We start from the raw sequence: 21,078 nt of genomic DNA, 5'->3' as shown, positions 1-21,078 counted from the left end.
GCCAGGGGCGGGTCCCGCAACTGCTCCGCCCCCGGCGCATGCGCGGGTCACGTGGGGGCGCGGCCGGCGGCAGCTGCGGCGGCGTGACGGGGGCGGCGGCCGCGCGGCGGTGGCGGGAGCGGCTCCGGAGACTGCGCCGCCTCTGCAGGTACCGCGCCCCCCGCGACCGGGCCGAGGGCCCAGACCCGCCTCGTGTCCTCGGCGCCCGCCGGGGCCTCGGCCCAGCCCTGCCTGCGCGCCCCACCACGCCCCCCGGGACCGGCGCCCCTCCACGCCGTCGGCATCCCGAACCCCTCGTCCGTCCCCTCGCTCGGACCGCCGCCCCGCGCACCCCTCTTCCCAGACCCCCAGCACCCCTTCCCCAACTGCACCCCGGCGTCGCACCCCCAGAGGACCCCCGCCCACTTCGGGGCCCGTGCCCTCCCGCGGGACCCGGCAGATCTGGGGCCCCACCCACCCCGAGCGCGGGCCCTCTCCCCAAGACCCCCGAGCCCCCCACGGGCCTCTGAGAGGCAGCCCTCGGTCAGTGCTGCTTTATTCTCGTTTCCCAAGGACTTGGTGTGAGTAGGACTTGTCGTCTTTGTTCTGAATTAGAAGTAATTCAGAAGGGGGAGCTCTTGAAGGAGGGGCGCCGCCGGTTCGCGAGGCGGCGGTGGGAGGGGAAGGGATCTGGCCACGAGCGAGGTTGTCCCCGTTCCAAAGGAACGTACAGCCCAGCAAACCCAAACCCTGCAGGATGCCCGCTTGGAGGGATCACGTTGGGGGTCGCCAGCCGGGGCTCTGGACTTTGATAGACCTTGATGTGAATTCCCACCGCCCGCTTCTTAGCTGCGGGGTCCTGGCTAGGTCACTTTATCTGTGTAAGCCGCAGTGTCCCCGTGTGTAAACTGGGGATGATTATAACTCGGCCTCTTAAGATCGATGAGAGATCATGTGGGATGATGGAATAAAGCGCTTGGAAGAATCCTTCGCATCAAGCCAGCTCTCAGTTTTAACCCTGAGCGCTACAGATAGCTGGTAACTAACACGGAAGGCTGCATTCCAGTGGCTGAGAGCTGAGGTTATTGAGCGCTTCTGTTCCAGGCACTGTTCGAGGTGCTGTATATGATCTATTTAATTCTCGTTATAATCTTAGGCAGGAGCTGTTATCCCCACATTTCCAGGTGATGTCAGGAGAGCGCAGAGGTGAAGCAACTTCACCTTCACCCAAAACACACAGCTTTTAGTGGGGAGCCTGGATTCGAATCCAGGAAGTCTTGTTTTTGGAGTCTCTGGTTTTAATCACTACAGTAATATTCCAGGGGCATAGAGTTCAACAGATTAGTACTTTTGAGTAGATTTTTTTATTGAGATAAAATTCACATAACATAAAATTCACCATTTTAGTTATTTAAAAGTGTAGTGTTCTTAGTAGCATATTCGCAGTGTGCAACTATCATCACTGTTAATTCCAGAACATCCTGAAAAGAAATATCATCCCATTAGCATTCACTTCCCATTTCCCATTCCCGCTGTCTCCGGAAACCCTAGTCTACTTTCTTGTCTCTGTGGATTTGCCTTTCCTGGACGTTTCATAGAAATGGAATCATATGATATGTGGCCTTTTGTGTCTGGCTTCTTTCACTCAGCATCATGTTTTCAAGGTTTGTCCCAGTGGAAGCATGTATTTTTATTGCTGAATAATATTCCATTATGTGGATAGACCACATTTTCTTTATCCATTCCTCTGGATAATGATAATTGGTGGACATTTGGGCGGTTTCCACTTTTTAGCTCTTGTGAATAATGCTGCTATGAACAAGGCTTACAAGTTTTTGTGTGAGAGTAAGTTTTCAGTTATCTTGGGTATGTACCTAGGACTGGGTGCTGTTATTGTAATTTTTACTGCACAAACGGAGACCAGAAACTGAGTATTGGCTTTTGGATGAGAACTCCCATGTTCTGCTTTTTCCATGCTACTCCCCACTAATTCAGTTTAGTGGTGTACTAAAAATTGGCAAAGGAAGGTAAGGAAATTCCAGACAGTCATGGTACACCAATAATAACTTTGTCAAAGTGCTGACACAAAGTTTGAGGAGCTTCTTAGGTTTTTTTCTCCTTAAGAGTGAAATTTGATCCTTGAACACAAAGCAGTAACTGCTTCTGTTTATTAGATAAATACTTATCCGTAGCACCATGCCAGGTGCTGTGGAGGAATATTCAAGATGGATGTGATCCCAGCCTCACACCATCACACATGCAGATGGATTAAGACTTAAATCTGAAAAACAAAATTGTAAAAACTTTTAGAAAATAATCCAGGAAAATGTGTTTATGCCCTGGGGCTAGGACGGAATTTCGGAAATGAAATAAAGCATGGCAAGCACAAACCGTACGGGAAAAAGATTGATAAATTTGACTACATTAAAATTAAGACAGTTAATCAAAAGCACTAGAGAGACACAAAACATAAAGAGAACTAGTATCTAGAATATGGAAAGAATTCTTATAATTCTGAAAGAAAAAGACAGCACCAGAGAAATTAGGGCAGAAGCTAAGAACTGGCATTTCATAGATGAGAAAACATAGCACATAAACATCACAAGAAAGCCTCTCAACCTTTATTAGTAATCTGGAAATGTAAATTAAAACTGTGATGCGCCACCCTGTGGGCAGAAGGTGAACTGGTGGACGTTGCCAGCCATGGAGGAGCAGGCAGTGTGGACTCACACTCGCCACAAGTGGGTGTGTAGATTGGTTCAGCCACTTTGGCAGTGTCTGGTTGAATACAAGGATGCCTTGCGGCCCAGCACTTCAACTCTTAGGCATGTCCTTCTGAGAAGCTCATGCACGTGCGCCCAGCAGACGTGCATGAGGATGTTGATGGCACCAATGTTCATAATTGTAAAACTCAACGAAACAACCCAAATGCCCATTGGCAGTAGAATGGGTGTATGAGTTGTGGTGCGTTCATACCATGAGAGTGTGCAGCCGGGAAGGTGCGGGAGCTGCAGCCACAGGAGCGTGGAGGAGTCTCGAGAACAGTGCTGAGTGAAAAACAAGTCCCCAAAGAATGCGTGCTATGTGATTCCTCTACGTAAAGTTCCAAACCAGGCAAAGCTGAACGCTCTGATTTCAGAATCTGTGCTGGGGGAACAGTACAACTATTAAAAAAAATAGTGAAGCCAGGGAATGATTGCAGTGGAATTGAGGAGGCCCTTTCCCCCAGGGTGGCGGGAGGGCTGTGATCAGGGAAGAAGCCGAGGAGGCTTCTCAGGCTGGTTTTATTTGTGGAGTAGGGTGGGTGCATGGGCATTTTTTATTGTTCTTTGAATTGTGCATAATAGGTTTTACCACTTTTGTGTGCATTTTTCTATTTTTTTAAATTACAGAAAAATTAGTTTTAGATACATTTCCTGTCCCCAGGAGGCCTGTGCTCTAGTTGGGGAACCAAGATAGAGATAGCTTAAACTCTTAAATAAAACACGGAACAGTACGGTAAGTGCCATGTGGGTGAGAGAGAGGGGCGCGCAGAGACGGGCGTCCAAGGAAGGAGAGGGAAGAGGTGCGTGGGCCCTTCGCCCTCCGTTTGTGCCCAGGGCCTGGTGTGGCATCGGTGCTCGTCAGTGAGGGCTGGGATGGAGTTAGGAGAAGGAGTGGCACTGAGGTGTCTTGGAAGGACAGACAGGATTTGAGTGCTGAGAGCAAGGCGCATCCTGACTCTGAAAGAAGCAGGATTCCTAGGAGAAAATGTTAATGAAAATGCAGTCCGCAGCCCCGGGGCCTCACTGGGAGGTCGGACAGTGCCGGCTGCTGACGGGGGTGGAGAGGACCACCTCAGCTCTCCTCGGTCGGTCCAAGACCTTAGGGATCCCCGAAGCTGTTCTCTGGTTCCTAATGCACTTGATGGGTTTGCTTTAAGTGATGTTGCAGGATTTGCAACTTGTCTCTTCACTGTGTTAAAAACTAGACTGATAGTCTCTTTGTCCGTCTGTCCATCCATCCTTAATTTCCGATGGCTGCTCTAACAAATTACCACAAACTTAGTGGCTTAAAACCACACAGAGTTATTCTCTTTCAGTCTGGATATCTGAAGTGAAGTCCATCTCACGGGGCTAAAGTCAGGGTGTCAGCAGGTCTGTGCCATTTCCGGAGGCTCCGGGACAATCCGTTTGCAGGCCTGTGCCGGCTTCTAGAGGTGCCTGTCCTGTTTCTCTGCATCTTCAAGTCCAGCAGCCTTGGGCCTTTCAATCTCGAGCTGCCTCTGGCCTCTGCTTCTTGATCACATCGCCTCTGACTCCGACCCTCCTGCCTCCCTCTAATGAGGACATGCGTGATCACATTGGACCCACCTGGATAATCGAGGATCATCTCCCCATCTCAAGGTCCTTAATTTAATCACCTCTGCAAAGTCCCCTTTGTTTAGAGGTTGGAGGATTAGGCTGTGGACATCTCGGAGGGCCAGTTTTCAGCCAGCCACTCTGCCTCTCGTTGGGGGTGCTCTCCTTGTCTTTTTCCCGTCAGACTTGCTTTCTTTTCTTTGAAAACATTTTGGCCAGCCTGTCTTGTGTTCTTTTACTGCCCACCCAGCTCTCATTCGTTGGGACAGCTTGGCCATGTCTGTGTTTCAGCCGAGACACCTCTACCCGAACTCTTGATTCATGGAGGTTTTTGTATTAGATTTGATGCCCTTCTCGCAGCTGCGCTGACTCAGCTAAACTGCGAGTTGGGATAATGTTACAGGCCCCAGCAGTGGAGGCCTTGGAAGAGGTCACTTTGCTCCTCACAGTTCTGACCATAATTTTCCCACGACACTTTTATAGTTTCAATGTTACCTTTAAGGGTTTTTTTAGACTCTTTTTTCTTTTTGAGCAGTTTTAGGTTTACAGTAAAATTGAGAGGGAGGTACAGAGATTTCCTGTACACCCCCTGCTCCCACACATGCAGAGCCTCCCCCATTATCACCATCACTCACCAGAGTGGTACCCTCTTTATCAAGGATGAGCCCACACTGACACGCCATAGTCACCCCAAGTCCGCGGTTTACCTGAGTGTGTGATGGATGGGCCCTGGTGAGTGTTGCTCTCTGGAAGGAGAAAACGCCTGACAGGGGAATTGCTCTTCTTTTCCGATTCTAAGGTCACTTCTGACTATTTTCCTCCACCTGTTTCTCTCATTTTGTTCACTGATGTTTCAGTTTTCTGTAGAGGCAAAAAAAAAGCTTTATGATAACTTTCACAGGTAGATTGTATATGGACCAGAATTTTACTAGTTTCAGTGTTGTTTCTAAGTAATGGATTGCTCTGAGTTTTAGACTAAAACCTATCCACAGAAAAATTAACTAGTCAAAACCCAAAGCAACTTAAACGCGGCTCGATATCTGTATTTTGGTGAGCTTCTAGACTTAAATGTGTAATGCACGCCTTCAAAACTGTGCTTTCGTGAGCTTTCCTGGAATCTCAGGGCTTTGGTGGGGAGTCCTGATCGCTACCTTCATTAGAAAGACATGATTTTCCATCGTGTACCGAAGGGTGGGGAGAGTGCTGAGAGGATGTCGGGAAGGGATAATTTCCCGTCACTTTCCATTTACAGTCCATTAAGGCGAACACATGAGTGAACATGTCTGGTGTGTCTGAGGAGCAGCAGGGATCAGTCAAAGTCATGTGCTCCCGGTCCAGCCTCGCCTTGTCCCCATCTGGAGGGACCAGGGCTCGGGAATCCTCACTCTTGTGCCTGCACTGCCACAGCCCCCACTGCTGCCAGCTCCCTTCCGTGGCTGACCCCATTCGCTCCCTCCCTGGGCCTCAGGGACTCACTCAAGGAGTAAGACCAAACACTTCTGTGTGACGTCGAGGCATTTCTCCGCCTGGCCCCCTTTCCACCCCTCGGTGTGTGTGCTGAGCTGAAGCACATTGAGCTGGTCACTGTTTCCTGGCAGGCGGGACCTCTCACGTGCTGGGCCCTTGTCTCGTCTCTTTCCAGAAGCCCTCTCAGCATGCTCTGCCACATGCACTGAATTGCTTTGTTTATCTGTCGGTGAATTCTGTGTGCACAGGGTTGGCAGGGACTCCTGGCTGACTCTGGATGGGTCCTCAGCCCCTGCCACTTAGTCTTCATTGCCATTCTAGTAGTTTGGTTTTCCGTGTAGCCCTTCCTACAGACCAGTGACCATGCATGTTTAGGCTTCTTGGCTATATTGTTTATTATTCATAAATAAGTTGGGGGTTTGAATTTATCAGTCTTCTGTGAGTTTGGTCGCTGTGAGTCAGATCTCTCTCTCTTGAGCTGTCTCTGGGGAATGATCAAATTGCATTTCTGAATCTCAAGGCTGAAGACCAGACCCAGAATGCTGTCATCCCTCTGATTCTCTGTGATTTTCAAAAAATATAGCAATGATAATATATGTTTAAGGTATTTGTCTAAGGCGGAATTGTAATGTTGAAATATCATAATGGAATCCCCTGGCAAGATGGCGCAGGGACATCTCGTGAGTAGAATTGAGAAGCCGGGCCAAGCCAGGGCTGGAGGCCCCTGACGCCACTGTTCTCAGCTCACCTCTAAAGTCGGTGTGCCCCTTCTGCTGGACCTGAGCAGGAGGTCCCTGGGGGGTTTTGCACACGAGCTTTTTCTTTGTGTAAAGGATCAAAGGAATTTGTCTGGCGAGCCTCTCCTGAGAGGGGAGCAAGGTGGTGTGTGGAGACTGGGAGCCAGACAGGAAAAACAGCCTGCGAGCTGAGCTGCAGACCGGGTCGTGCGGTTTAATGCACAGATGTTTGTTGAGCTCCTGCTGCGTGCCAGGGGCTGTGGAAGGTACTGGAGAAACAGAGAGGAATAAGATGTGGCCTCAGCTCTAGAGGAACTCAGCGTGCTGGGGGTGGTGCAAAAACAAAACAGAACACAGTGTCTTAGGGTGGAAGGAGAGAGAGAAGGCACCAGAGTGTCCTTCCGTGTCCTCGCTCTTCCAGCAGCTGCCCAGCTCCCAGGCCAGGAGGAGCGCTTCTCCCTGCCCCCTCTACCCGCTGATTAGACAGGCGCTGGCCGCCGGGGCTCAGGTGGGCCGGCCGGGATCTCTGCCAGGAGTTTGGAGAGCGAGGCCTGGGCTGCAGCCGCTGGGAGTTCAGGGCCCACAGGCGGAGCAGAGGAGGCGGTCTGCGGAGAACCAGGAGGCTCGGGGTGAGGCCGGGCACACAGCAGGAGAGCTAGAGGGCATGGCCGTCTGCTGGCCCCCTCCCGGGCTTGGTGTCCCGAGCTCCCAGTGTGTGTGCAGAGCGCCATGTCTCTCCAAGTCCCATTTGATGGAATGTTCCAGAAGAGAAAGGTGCAGGAAGGGCCCGTCCCCGCTGAGCCTTGCAGCCCGTGGCCGGCGCTGTGGCGCCTTCCTCCTTCTGGGACAGGACGTGCTTGCTCTCTGTGCAGGGACTCGCGGCCTAAGAAGTCTGGTCTCTTAATTTTCAAAACTTCGGTCTGAATTTTATATAAAGTTTTCCCACCTGAGCTGTGAGGACAAAGGAAAGGCGTTGGTTTCACGTTGGTTTTGTTCACAGATTGGCCTCCAGAGAAGACAGCAGCGTCTTCCCGAAGGCCCAGGAGCGGCAGAGAGGTGAGAGGAGGCCACGGTGGGCAACGGCCAGAGCGGGAGGATCAGGAACTCCCCTCTTGTTGGCATCTTTTGCTAGAGTCTTTCCTTTACAAATGTTCAAATTCGTGAAAAAACTGTGTTTGAGGAGGAAAAGGTCCCTTTGCCCAGCTTCCCCTTAGGACGAGGTCGTCTGCGAGGCGCACCTGACCTCCTTTTTGCTCCAGCCTGTCGTCCACCCTTTGCGCAGTTAACTTCCCCATAGGTGTTGCCTTGGCTACGACGCGTAGGATCTTGATGTGTGGCATGTAATTGTCATTGAAAACATTGTCTTACATCTTAGATACAACCACCCGTGATCAGGAACAGATTTAATATTCTAACAGTCGACTTTTTTTGTCGTAGTTGTTTCTAATTTTTCACACTTTGTTTGAAAAGTCCTTGTGCGTACAAGTGATTGTTTTCTGCATTTACTTTCCTAATGGCCTAGTATTTGATTAGTTATGACAGAAGGCACATCTACACTTTTCAAAAGTTGTTTCAGGAGCTGCCAGCTTAGGATGGTTTAACATGGAGTCTCAGTTTTTTATGTTCTTCCTTATAAGAAATTAGTGTTTGGGTTGTTTCTTTGACAGTCTTGCAGTTTTGACTCTTCAGGGACTGCAGCCAATGTGGACACTCACATACCTCACCAGGCCAGGGGCATGTCAGCAGGGGCTTGGCCCTGCAGCGGATGGCAGAGCAGGGACCCTCGGAGAGGGCTGGCAGTCACTCTCTCTTGTCTGGCCCCGAAACTTTGAGAGGCATTCAACTACAGCAAAACGAGAATGGATAGTTTTGAGACAGACGATCCTAACTTTACATGCATTTCAGAGAATTTCAGAGCACGGGGAGTGTTGTTGCTCATTGTGTGGCAGACGGAACAGGAAGAGAAAGGCATCTTCAGTGCACACTTCATTGATCTTGATACTTCTTATTTTAGGAAATCTCACCCAGTGTGGTCCCTGAAGAAAAATTACCCCAAAGGAGCACGCGGTTGTTTTTCATATGAAATATTTGGTTTGTGTACTTAATAAAAAATAAGGTTTATGATGTTTTCTTTTCATGATCAGCTTTGACATTCTTATTGTAGAAGATGAGTTTCTGTGAACAGAACCCCCATATACAGCATTTTACCTATAGGAAATAAGGGGGCCCCACTTCAGTCGTTTTCTATATTATTACTTGAGAAAAACATGTCTCTGATGTCCTTAATGCCACATCAACTTAATTAGTAACATGGTAGAATATGAACTTATTGTTTGAGAGGTTCTGTCCTTAGCGTGGGGCATTTATGAATCCTATTGCCTATCCATTTCTTCAGTTTTCTGTCATGTTTCTTTTGTATGTTTTGTTGGTTTGTATTTTGGGCTACACATTCATATATATATTCACATATATATATTCAACACATATATATTCATATATATGTTCAACGGTTTTTTCATTATTTTATGTGCCTTTTATCACAATATGGTATCATTCTTATAACATGTTCCATTTCAGTGGTTAATTTGTTTTCTCCTACTTAGTTCATTTTTTACTGTGCAAAACTTGCTCGAGCTGAAATTACGTTGCAGTGGAGTGGGAGAGAATTCACTCATTCTTAATCTATGTCAATTTTTGCTGCTATTATTGGGTATTGTCTTAGTTTCAGATTTTTTTCCTATCTTAATGTGATTTCTATTAAGAGGGAGCACACCCAGATTTATGTATTTTTGGCTTAAAATCAGTTTTCTTTTATATAATAAATGCTGTTCCTTGTGCTTGCATATATCTGAGCCCCCTGCAATTTAATTGCAGTCTGCTGTGGTCTTTCTGGTACTTTGTCCCTTACTGACAGCACGTGGTTGGATCAGGCCGCGGCGGCTCTCCAGGCCTAGTCTAGGACGCAGGTCATCAGCCTTGGTCCTGCCTGGCCTCTGTCTGTCTCTGCAGGGTTATCTCTGATCACGGGCATACACATACCAGTTCATATAGTGTTTAAAATTGTATTGTTAAATGTCATCTCTTCTGCTCAGTACAATTATTTAAATCATCTTTGAATCCTTAGCATCTGTCACTGTCCATGGAGCATAGTAGGTGCTTTGTAAACACTTACTCTGTGGATGCTTATAAGAGTGGTATGGACTTTTCTTTCTTTGAATGTAAGGGGCCAGGCAAAGATAAGGGGGTACAAACGACACTAGTAAGATGGAGTGCTCACTCCACTGTCAGTGGGGAAAACCATGTCTTCAGTTTGGGGAGCATCTCTTTTTGAATATACATTTATGTGTATTATTTATACATAAAATAATTTATGGTTAAGTTTATTAAAGCTTAGTTTTGTCTCAAATGGATTGTTAGCTCTTTGACCCAGGCCACGTCTTAATATTACCTCTGTTTCTTCTCCTTTATCTCCACATGGGTAGTAGGCCCTCTGTACTTGCTGATTAGGAATAAAGCAAAGAAATAAACATACCTCTCAGCTGTTGTGTGAATTGAAAAGTCTGTGCCTGTCATCGTACTGGGCAGGGAGCTTTTTTAGGGCACAGAGCATATTGTGTTTCTCTCTTTACCCACAACGTGTAGCACAATGTCTGAATTTTAGTAGGAATTTGGTAACTCTTGGTAGTTGTGTTGACTAATCTCCTGGGAAGAAAGGAACTTTATAAACTACAGATGTTAATGAGATCATAAATTGACTGGATCCTGGGCTTACAAGCGTTTGAAAAGTTACTGTTATTGGAATGCAAAATGGTTAAGCTCTGCTGTCTTTCTTCACTCAGACTGTGCATGTTCCTTTGACTTGTTAAGCGAACACCTCTCCTCGCTTCCCTGCAGGCCGCCATGGCTGCCGTGGACAGCTTCTACCTCTTGTACAGGGAAATCGCCAGGTCCTGCAATTGCTACATGGAAGCTCTAGCCTTGGTTGGAGCCTGGTATACGGCCAGGAAGAGCATCACTGTCGTCTGTGACTTTTACAGCCTGGTCAGGCTGCATTTTATCCCTCGCCTGGTGAGCAGAGCGGATCTGATCAAGCAGTATGGAAGATGGGCAGTTGTGAGCGGTACGAAATGAGGTGTCAATTCTTGCCTAATTTAACATCGAAATTAATCTTTCCTGTTCAAGTCGTGTTTAAGTTGGATGCATTATTCAAAGAGTTACTGCGTTTAGTGTGATGTTTTCATGGGAACATGTTGATAAAAAAATGAAGCTTCTCACTTGTGTTATCCGTATGCTCTCACTTCCCCACCACCCTGTCTTGGAAGACTGCTCCTACAGTTTGTCCTCCTTGTTCTGCCCTCCTCCCCTAGGCCTGCTCCAGCCCACCGTTCTGCCCCTTGCTTGTCCTTTTTGCTCTCTCTGTTCAAATTGTCCCTAGAAACTGTCACCACTTTCAGAAATGCTCCCCTTATTTTAAATTTCATTTTAATTTGTCATTGTTTCCCAGGGAAGTACCTTCTGGCCCTCATTCAAGCCAGATATAAGTTTGAAAACAGTTTCCTGCTGTGTCTCATAGTCGGCTTGGTGACTGTAAACGGCTCCTCCAATGCCTGTCAGGGCGGCTGGGAGAGTGTGTGACCAGCATGGATCATTCATATTATTGATTCGGCATTGTGCTTGACCGACCAATATTAGAATTTGGTTTATTTCTCATGTGAATCTTTCTCTGATTAAACCCGGAAAAGGGATATCTAAGGTTCGTTTTAAAGGTTGCCACATGACATGGGCGTGCCCACTCTTCCTGGCTTGTATTGTAGGCGCAACAGATGGGATTGGAAGGGCCTATGCAGAGGAGCTAGCAAGCCGTGGTCTCAACATCGTCCTGATTAGTCGGAACCAAGAGAAGTTGCAGATGGTTGCTAAGGACATAGCTGACACCTACAAAGTGGAAACCGATATTATAGTCGCAGACTTCAGCAGCGGCCGTGAGATCTACGACCCGATTCGAGAAGCCCTAAAAGACAAGGACATTGGCATCTTGGTAAACAACGTAGCGGTGTTTTATCCCTACCCCCAGTATTTTACTCAGGTCTCCGAGGACAAACTCTGGGACATCATCAATGTGAACATTGCTGCGGCTAGTTTGATGGTCCATATAGTGTTACCGGGAATGGTGGAGAGAAAGAAGGGCGCGGTCGTCACTATCTCTTCCGGCTCCTGCTGCAAACCGACTCCCCAGCTGGCTGCATTTTCTGCTTCTAAGGTAATGAATTCCTGGTTGGAAAATGCAATCATAATGCAATAGGACATTCATCACAATGGTTTGGTCCAATTTGTTGGGCTCTTTGTCAGCAACTCATGTTTTCCTATGCTGTATTTTCTCCTGAAATGATAGTAAACAAGCCTACTTTCTCCTGAATTTTCCTCCAGGTTCTTGAAAAAGTAACTGTCTTTTGCCTGCTCTGTTTCAACAGGCTTATTTAGACCACTTCAGCAGAGCACTGCAGTATGAGTATGCTTCTAAAGGAATCTTTGTACAGAGTCTGATCCCCTTCTATGTGGCTACCAACATGACCACACCCGGCAGCTTCCTGCACAAGTGCCCGTGGCTGGTGCCTTCGCCAAAAGTATACGCACATCATGCTGTTTCTACCCTTGGCATTTCAAAAAGGACCACGGGATACTGGTCCCATTCTATCCAGGTAACAGTATGTGCTCAGCTCTTGTAATTAGGTTAATGCGTCCTAAACCTTCCTAAATGATACATGGGGATCTGATTGAAGCCTAATGCTGAAAGACGAGAACTGCAAATTCTGATTCTTAAACCTGATACTCTCAAAGGTTCTGGTTATTAAATTCTCTTTTGTGGAATTACTATATTAAGAACATTCAAAAGTTTAATCTACGTGGCACCTGAGCGAGGAAATATGCTGCTTTAATATAAGTAGATGGTAGCAGTATAAAAATGCTAAGTATTATATGGGAATTTCAAAGTAAAAAGATTCTAGTCATGGCTGACAGGTACCTCTAAATCAATAGTGTAATCCCAAAGCATGAAATGACAAAATAGGTTTATATTTCATATAACCATTATGTTAGATAATATCTCAGTATATTCTTGGACTCATTTGTTCAAGAAACGTAGAATTTTTTTTTTTAAGTTTATTGTTCAGGCATGACAAAGATTTGGGTCCTTAGTACTTTAAAGAGTAACTGTTAAATATTTGAACATGTGCTTCTAAGTGTTAGATAAAGAACTTGATGGTTTGTTGTAATAGATTTGTGTTTCTTTATCTGACATAGTAAGTAGATGTGCCCTAGTTTAGAATTGTTTTTTCTTTAATCTGTAGAGTTTTCTTCATTACCAAATATTTTTGGGATTCTTTGCATAAAGATAAATTTACCAGTACTGAATAAATAGATAAGTAAGTCAACGTTAATTTTTAGTTTCATCAAAGTTTTGGCTAAAAGTTTCTTTAATAAGAAACAGCTTTATTTAAGTGTTATTTCTAGGTCCTTAATTACTGGGGAAAAGCAGAGAAACCTAAAAAGTAGTTTTAGAAGGCACTGACCTTGAAGTTCCCTGAGAAATGAAGACATGATAAGGTCGGGGTTCAGATGCATAGATATTTTGACTGCATTTATAAAACACCAGTATTTTAGTTACAATTAAACTTTGTTCACATTGATGAACTTTTCTTGAGATGTATTTTTCTGCCAAGAAATTCTGGTCAGCTAATTTAATTCCTAGGGTAGTTTTCTATACAGACCTGTTAAAATTTTCCATTTTTTCCTATTTTCATTTTTATTTTACTCAAATTATTTTCAACATTATCAGTTTTTTTTTCAATTTTACAACAAAAGTTTGATTCTTCAGTCGCTGTTTTGTCCACAGCAGATGTTTCTGATGGCTTTGCCATTGTGACTTTTGTAATCATTTCTTCTGAATGCAGTTTTCTCAGATTGCAAAGGTCTGAGTTTTGTCAAGAGTTCAATCCTCTGTCTTTAGCCTATAAGAAATTTAGTGTATGGAGTTTGATATGCCAAACGTACTGTGTAAAGTTTTGTTTTGTGCTGTTTATTTCAGTTAGTCTTCTACATTTGAATTAAAAGAGAACGATAGTATTTATTTCTTGACAAGATGCGGTGATAGACTGAATATGAGGAGTTGAAGGAAGGGAAGAAGCAAAACATATTTTCAGGTTTTTGGCATCAGAAGCTCAGTGGTGCCTCTCACTCAGCAGTGAGAGGAGGAGGTCAGGTTTGGGGAGAAATAGTAAGAGCTCTACACATGCTGGATTTGAAGGCTCTGGGGAAGCGTGAGGAGCAGTGCAGTTGGCAGCTGCGTGGGTTGGCGCTCAGTGAGGGGTTTGTATGGAGGTGAAGGCTGACAGGTCAGCAGCGTTTAGCTGGGTGGTAAGCTGTGGAGTGGGGGACATCATCCACATCACCCAAGGAGAGTGTGTAGAGAAGACAGCTTGGTCAGAGACTCACGGAACTCCAGCGTTCCAGGGGAAGGTGGAGAAGACCCAGCGAAGGAGGCTGAGGGGGCGGCCAGAGGGATGGGTGGGAGAGCCCGACGGTGGGACATGGCTCCAAGGGGAGAGATGGTTTTCAGCGGAGGAATACTCATCAGTGACGTGTGATGCCGTCTGTCCCATGGCATAAGGACCAACGTGTGGCTGTTGGGTTTAGAATGTTGGAAATCCTCTGTGACCTTGAGGAAGCAGTTTTGGAGGCATTTTAGGGAGCAGCCAGGTTGCACTGAGTAGATGAGTGTGGAGAAGATGGGGACATAGAAACAGCGCGCTCAAGGAATAAGGCGGGCAGGCCTTGGCTGGCGAGAGACGGATTGCGTTCAGGGAAGGAGTTTTGTTAGTTAATCTATTTAAGTTAGGAGAGACTCGATTGTAATTACATGTTGCAGGGAAGGGGCCTGTGGAGAAGAAATCTTAAAGACTGGAGGGAGAGGGCACAGTTCCCCGGAAGTAGAGGGGGTAGGACGAGAGCACAGGTGGAGGGGAAATGATGTGGACAATTAAAAACAACTAGAAAGTGACGGAGGCGAGAGGAGAGGCTTCAAGTCCACGTGGGAGTGGAGGGCCTCTTGTCTGGTGGCTCCCGGAGTTCCAGGTCTTCGGGGGTGAGGGTGAGTGGGAGAGAGTTAGAAGCCAGCACAGGGTGAGGAGGTTGGAGATAACCATTGTGAAGAAGGGAGAGTGAGATGCCTGGGAAACATCGAGGGTGGCTGAGCGGAGATGAGGCCCCGAGGGCTGATGGGGCCTAGAAGCTGGTAGGGCATCAGTCTGTGGGGCTTTTCCCCAGCAACACCCAGCATATTCCATAGGTATGTGTTTCCCTCTTGAAGCCACTTCAAAGTGGCATCTAAAGGAATGTCAGCACGTGTTCCTGAGAAGGTCGTGTGTTAAGTGAGCATTTCTAAGTCTGTGTTTGCGCTGAGCCTGCACGGAGGTCAGGGAGTAGGTTTCCTCACTCCCTCCCCGGGCCTCAGCCGCCTCACACACGTCCTCGCTTCCCCACCGATGCCTGTGAAACAGCACTTCTCAACGGGAGTGGCGTCAGAGCTGACTCACACCCATGGCTTCTTGCTTTCTCAGCACCATCCATGTAATTTAACAATTGCACCTGCTGTATATTATGCTAGTTGTCTTAATAAAGATTTGCAAGCAGGAAATAGAAAACAATGATTTGGACTTAAAAAACAGCTGGAAAGGAGTCAAACATATTTGTTTTACTTGTTAACTAGTTATCAGTATTGATTTAGGAGTATTTCCTGTCATTTTCAGAAGTAGCGCTAGGCAACATTAAGTCGTCAGCTTCGGAACACTTAGTAAGGTTGGCAGGAAAAGAAGAGCCGTTCTATTATAGCTTTCTCTTGGTGGTGTTTGACATAAAGGCCAGAAACATTCTGGTATGTGCTTGGTCAAAAAATCAGTTAACTTGGCGTCTTGACCAGTAAGTCTCTTGCTTATGAGGACCGTGCTCCGGGTGATAGGATTGCTGGAGAAAGCTCCGGGAATCGGGAGTGGAGTGGGAGAAGTCTGGGATCTGAGCTCTCTGCATTGGCTCGCAGTCTATTCTCAATTTCTTCCTACTTTTGATGTTTGTTCAGACATGCTATTGGATGAAGAAAATGTGGCGTTTCGGGGGGAGGTGGAGCTAGGTGGAAATGAGAAGGCCTGGGGCTGGCTGCACGTTGAAATGTAGGAGAGGGACCAAGGGACACAGGCTGATAGCTGTGTCAGAGGGTAAAGCCCTTCCTCAGCTCCGTTTCCCACGCCTGCTGGACAGGGGACGTTAATTACACACCGTCACAGCGGCTTTTATACCTTGAGAGAACTCCAGTTTAAGGATCCAGCTCATGTTCTTTGGGATCTCGTCCATCCTTTTCATTCCCATTTATTTCTTACCTCTTTGAGTCCCACCCGGCTCAGTTTCTGGGGATGTCTGTCATTTGCATTTTCATTGCTAATGCAAATCTCCAACAAGCTGAACGAGGCCATTACTGTTGACTTCCTCCTCTTGGCTCAGGAGCCCCAAGTCTTCCTGAGCAGCAGTCACTGCAGGGCCCATGCCGCATCAGGATTGGTCACTGGCCAGTTTTGCTGCAGAGGAGCAGCTCCTTTCTTAGGACAGACGGGCAGGAGCCCTGAGCATGCACGAAGCCTTACAGAGCCTAAAATCCACCCCTCCTCTCTGTCTTGCACCGCCCCCCCAACACTCTCTCTCTCCCTGCCTTACATCCCTTGGGTACTCTTTTGTAGTTCCGAGTGCCCAGAGACTTGGCGTTTCTTTCCGGTAACTGTTGTTATCTAAACAGGTCGATGAGTCAGCCCTTCAGTTGATCTGTCAATACCCAGAGGATGCAATTCTCCCCTCCTCTTCCATCAGCTCTTTCCACCAAGCTCTTTCCATCCTGCTACCCAGGGTGCTGAAACCTTGGGATGAGGCAGAGATGGTGTGCCAGTGGCGTCTTGCCAGTGGCGTCTCCACATGCAGCACCCTAGGAAACTGGCAAAATCCACCTTGATGCTGGTCCCCCTGCAGTAGACAGTGGTCAGGAATGGAAATTGAAACAGATTTTTACATGTCTATTCTTTCTCGCTAATACTGAAAAAAATGTGCTGTGAAGGGGGTCCAGTTATCTTGTCTGCCTCAGGTGCCTAGATGTTTCACTGTCACCCTACTTACAGGTCCTCCTAAGGGACTTTACGCTGACCTCGTTTGTCTCCTTGGAATTAGAACCTTTCGAAACAGTGGCTCCAAGGAGGAGTATCCAGGTATTTTTTTCCCATGAAATCCTGGCTCTTTAAAGAGGTCTTAAGAGACCTTAGTTATTTCCCCAGAAAGTTGCCCACAGTTCCGGGCCAGATCTTGGGCTGCTGTGTCTGACTGGTAAGGGGAGCTTCTGTAGAACCTCTGTGAAGGGCTGTGGCTCTGGGACTGTCGTCCCGCGGTTCACGGTACTGGGACTCCTCCTTATTGTATGGTTCCCTGGAGTTGCTGAGTAACCTGAGTCTGTTTATTAAGGAGACGCGGGGTGTCCTCTGTTATTATACTTCTGTTCAAGGCTAGAGTTTCAGCACTTGCCAGAGGCCTGTTTATCTCCCTTCCTTAACATACAAGGTATCAGAACTTCCGCTCAGTCTCGGACAAATCGCCAGCATAGCGCAGAGTTTCTCCGCCTCAGCACTATTGGCATGTGGGGTTGGGTAACTGTTTGTGGGGTCATCCTGTGCATTGTAGGATGTTCAGCAGTGTCCTTGATCTCTACCCACCAGATACCAGTTAACACCACTACCCCAGTTGTGACGGCCACTAATTTTTCTGGACATTGCCATATGTCCCCTGGGGGACACAGTGGCCCTGGTTGAGAACACCTGGGGCGAGCACATCAGCAGGACTCCCTCCCAGGATCCCCGAGCCATCCTCATCGCGTCTCAAGACGGTGTCCTAGGGTCCTGGTGTTTTTGACCCAGTTCTTGTGTTTATCTCAGCTCCCTCCTGCCCCTCAAACCCCAGTGTTCTCACATAGCACTACCACGTATGTGTTTATCTATTTCAGGTGCCTTTCATTCCGGGGATAGTTTGTGATTCTTAACCAAATGAACATGCGTTCCCATCACATCACGTTAGGTGAATGCGGGGTTGTATTACTGCTTGGAGGTCTCCCCAGCCTCACCGGAGAAGGGGGCAGTGGGTGGTGATCATGTGTCTCTTCCCACAACCTAGCATCGGGCCGTAGGCAGAGATGGCTGCTCAGTGCCATAGCACCTCGGGGCCTTTCCCTTTTTTGTATTTAATGTGATAGGTGAGATTTGTTGTATTAAATCATATGCTGATCTATGCGCTTCTGTGTCGATGGCTTTGGGTGCTAACCTTATAACCTTTTTCTCTTTCATTTTTAGTTTCTCTTTGCACAGTATATGCCTGAATGGCTCTGGGTGTGGGGAGCAAATATTCTCAATCGTTCTTTACGTAAGGAGGCCTTATCCTGCAAAGCATGAAACTGGATGATGGTTTGGGAAGTTTTGCCAACTCATGGGAACCTGCAGTATTCTGACATTTGGAAGAACACACTTAATTTATCTTCTGTATTTTCTTTTATTACTGGTTATTTAGCATACTGTTGACTCATCATTTGCAAGGCAAACAAAATACTTTTAGAGAATGCTGTGGAAAAACCTCAAGGGCCACGTGGATGGCACAGAGTAAATAATGACCAAGGCACAAAAACGGATTGAGAAGACCTGGATTTTGATGCTTTTTTCCCTAAGCTGTTCAAAGTTGTGTGATTTCTGTTGTTCTCCGAGCCACAGCAATCTGATATGGAAATATACTTATATAGTATGACTTGTCAGCTCTTACAATTTTAGATGTTTTTTAAGGGAAATTATCTCGGTAGATGAATTATAGTATTGGTTTTCAAATGTTCATCAGGAAAGACCATTTAAAAGTGTTATTGTATAAGTAAGATTGCTAGTGTAGAACTCTGTGTTATACTGTATAGCTCTAGTTATTTGTCTGTGTATGAAAGTGCTGCTCTGCAATCGATATTCATTAGAGAACCATCCATGTATGTATATTGCGTGTGTCTCGGCAACTTTATTTATGGGTAAGTTACCTTAAAGGAGATTTCTTGTCAAGGTGGCTTAACATGGAACCTTATGAGGTATTAAAATTCTAGATTCTTTTCATACTACACAAGCCTACCCAATTTTGTGCTACATATTTGCCTTGTATAATATTACTTACTACTGTCTTTTTTTTTTTTTTTACTCTACTATGGAATTAATTCATTCCTAGATTTGGACATGTAATGGTTGACTCTCAGTCATCTCTTATTTTATGATTATTGTGGATAAGTAGTGAATTCTTAGCCTATGATCTTGACCCATTTTATAACTGAAATTTAGCCCTTGAGAAAGAGCTTGTTATATCTGGTTTTCGTGTACTTTTCTATGTAATATTATTCCATTCCAGTAGCATTATTGGTGTAAGCATCAAGTATTTATGGAATAATAGTTAAAATATGGACAAATTACATGTGTGATATGATGTGTCTGTTCAAATAAGTTAGAAGCTCATTCTTGGTTTGTGTAATGAATTAACACATTATAGTGAATACTTTTATTGATGTGAAGATAATTATGCACAATCCTCCACAATATGGGTTAGCATTGAAACCTACTGTGAAATGTTTTTGGTTCAGGTCCTATAAAGCCAGACATTTTTGAGGACCACATATCTTTTGCTTTGACAATTGTAAATCATTATATGAATATGCCAATATGTGCAGATTAAAAATTCGGAGTTTAATATCCTGACACTGATGCAGGAAGTAGTAAGTTGATTGAAATCAGAACTTTCATGGAATTCTTTTCTCCTGAGACGATATTCCATTGGGAGTAGGCATAAGCACGCTTTATGTTATACCCACAATTTTGCCAGTGATGTTGCCTCGGTTTTTCCGTATCTGACTTGGACTCCAAAGATGAGTGGTTGAGTTTAGAAGCGCTTCCACTTAATCAGGCCTTCAGCACATAAGGGGAGGACCTTCAGCTGTGAAAACTTCCACGCTGGTGGTACTACATAACACTGAAGGTCTTGATGCCCTTAGCTGGGAAGCCTTTTTGCCATATTTTGCAGTTTCCCTCACCCAACAATTTATGCTCATTAAGACTAGAAAAAATTTGACTTCATGCCACATTGACCTGAACTTTGGTGTGTAATAAGCAGCAGCAACTTTATGTAAAAATACCTTATTTATATCTAAGGTGTTATGTGGTACGGCAGTGTCTTACATGTACAGCTTAGGTATTGAACCGTTGCTTCATGATAAGAATAAATAAACCATGTCAGTGATGTTTTAAAATTCTATACTTGGCAGGACATATGTAAATAGGCTGATTGGCGCAAAGTTAGTTAAAGATCAAAACCAAGATGCTTCCTTAGGTTTTTCTCTTTCATAAAATACTTTTACCCAGAGCTCATTTGAGAGTCATGATTGGGCCACTGTAGGATGGGGTTTCTTAAGAATATGGGAAATAAGAACGTTTGAAATGATCCGTGAACTCAAAATTTAACAGTAAAAGAAGTTGCTTCTGCTTCTTTTGGAGGAGATTTTGCTCCAAATGTTTGTAAATTGGTTGTTTGGAATGAGAGATCCATTTTTTCCCATAGAAACAATCATTTAAAAATTATAAAAAATTAATCTATGAACACCTGTGGTAGTAATTCATTAAAAGCTGGTAATTCAGCAAGAAAATTGTACATAACCATGTGTCTAATAAGTCTTTTGAAGCTACTGAGTTGACTTCTTGATCTCCTCCTCCTGATAGGTGAGTCAGATGGAGGTTGATTTTGATCTTTGGCTTTCCGCAATCTGGAGATGCCTGGGGGTTTTGCGGTGAGCCATTTCCTCGAGTTGGGGGGATGAAAGGTAGACTGTAGTGGGTTCAAGAAAGAGTGGGAAGAAAAAGGGAGACAGCAAGTAGAGACAGCTGAGGAGTTTTGTTTTGTTTTAACCTTAATTTAAAATCTTGTCACATTTTGGAACCAGAGGGTTGGGGGTTGTCCTCAGTCTTGACATTGTGTGCCCTTGAAAACCAAGTTGTCTCTCTGTGTCTCTATCTCAGTATTGGCTCTGCTGTTAATCTTTACAATAGCATTTAGTTTGAATAAAGATTTACCTTCCCATGGAATTGTGAATGCTTTCTTGTACACGTGAAACATGAGTTTAGGAAGCCATTTTAGAACCTGGAGTGGTGGCTCTCAGCCTTCCTTGGTGGATTTCCAAGCCCCTTCTCTCTCATGCCCCAGCCCCCTTCAGTTTATAGGGTTCTCAGGAGCTGGCAGCATTCTCCTCTTCCCTCCTTTGGAACTGCACTATTATGTGACGTGGAGGTTTGCAGTTCACTAGCCTTCCCCAGTTCCTGACAGTTGGGCTGTGTGTATTCAATGGCATAGGGACTTAAAGGGCTGTTAAAAGAACCCTGGCCAAGACCAATTTACTGCAAATTCCAACAATACAGTTA

The 21,078-nt window shown here is 45.7% G+C and overlaps 1 protein-coding gene across 3 annotated transcripts; it reads left to right on the top strand.

Annotated features, from left to right (window-relative positions):
• Positions 1-41: 41 nt before the first annotated feature.
• On the top strand, positions 42-20,745 carry HSDL1 (hydroxysteroid dehydrogenase like 1). Of its 3 annotated transcripts, none has more exons than XM_044761804.2 (6): positions 51-148; positions 7,524-7,579; positions 10,418-10,643; positions 11,338-11,783; positions 11,995-12,222; positions 17,950-20,745. In XM_044761804.2, the coding sequence occupies exons 3-6, from the start codon at positions 10,424-10,426 to the stop codon at positions 18,046-18,048; spliced, it is 993 nt and encodes a 330-aa protein (XP_044617739.1). In that variant the 5' UTR covers positions 51-148; positions 7,524-7,579; positions 10,418-10,423; the 3' UTR covers positions 18,049-20,745. The 3 variants fall into 3 exon arrangements, with proteins under 3 accessions (XP_044617736.1, XP_044617739.1, XP_044617741.1); XM_044761806.2 differs by lacking the exon at positions 51-148 and adding an exon at positions 6,907-7,152; XM_044761801.2 differs by lacking the exon at positions 7,524-7,579 and having other exon boundaries at positions 42-148.
• The last annotated feature ends 333 nt before the right edge of the window (positions 20,746-21,078 follow it).

This window comes from Equus asinus, chromosome 28 (assembly GCF_041296235.1).
Source record: "Equus asinus isolate D_3611 breed Donkey chromosome 28, EquAss-T2T_v2, whole genome shotgun sequence".
Lineage (NCBI taxonomy): Eukaryota > Metazoa > Chordata > Mammalia > Perissodactyla > Equidae > Equus > Equus asinus.
Note: the sequence above shows the minus strand (reverse complement) of the source record. Positions and strands in the feature narration are given on the sequence as shown.

Coding starts and splice junctions, on each gene's coding strand:
- HSDL1 (XM_044761801.2), top strand. CDS start 10,424: ATGGCTGCCGTGGACAGCTTCTACCTCTTGTACAGGGAAATCGCCAGG. Junction 11,784..11,994: donor CTGCATTTTCTGCTTCTAAG/GTAATGAATTCC, acceptor CTGTTTCAACAG/GCTTATTTAGACCACTTCAG. Junction 12,223..17,949: donor ACTGGTCCCATTCTATCCAG/GTAACAGTATGT, acceptor TTTCATTTTTAG/TTTCTCTTTGCACAGTATAT.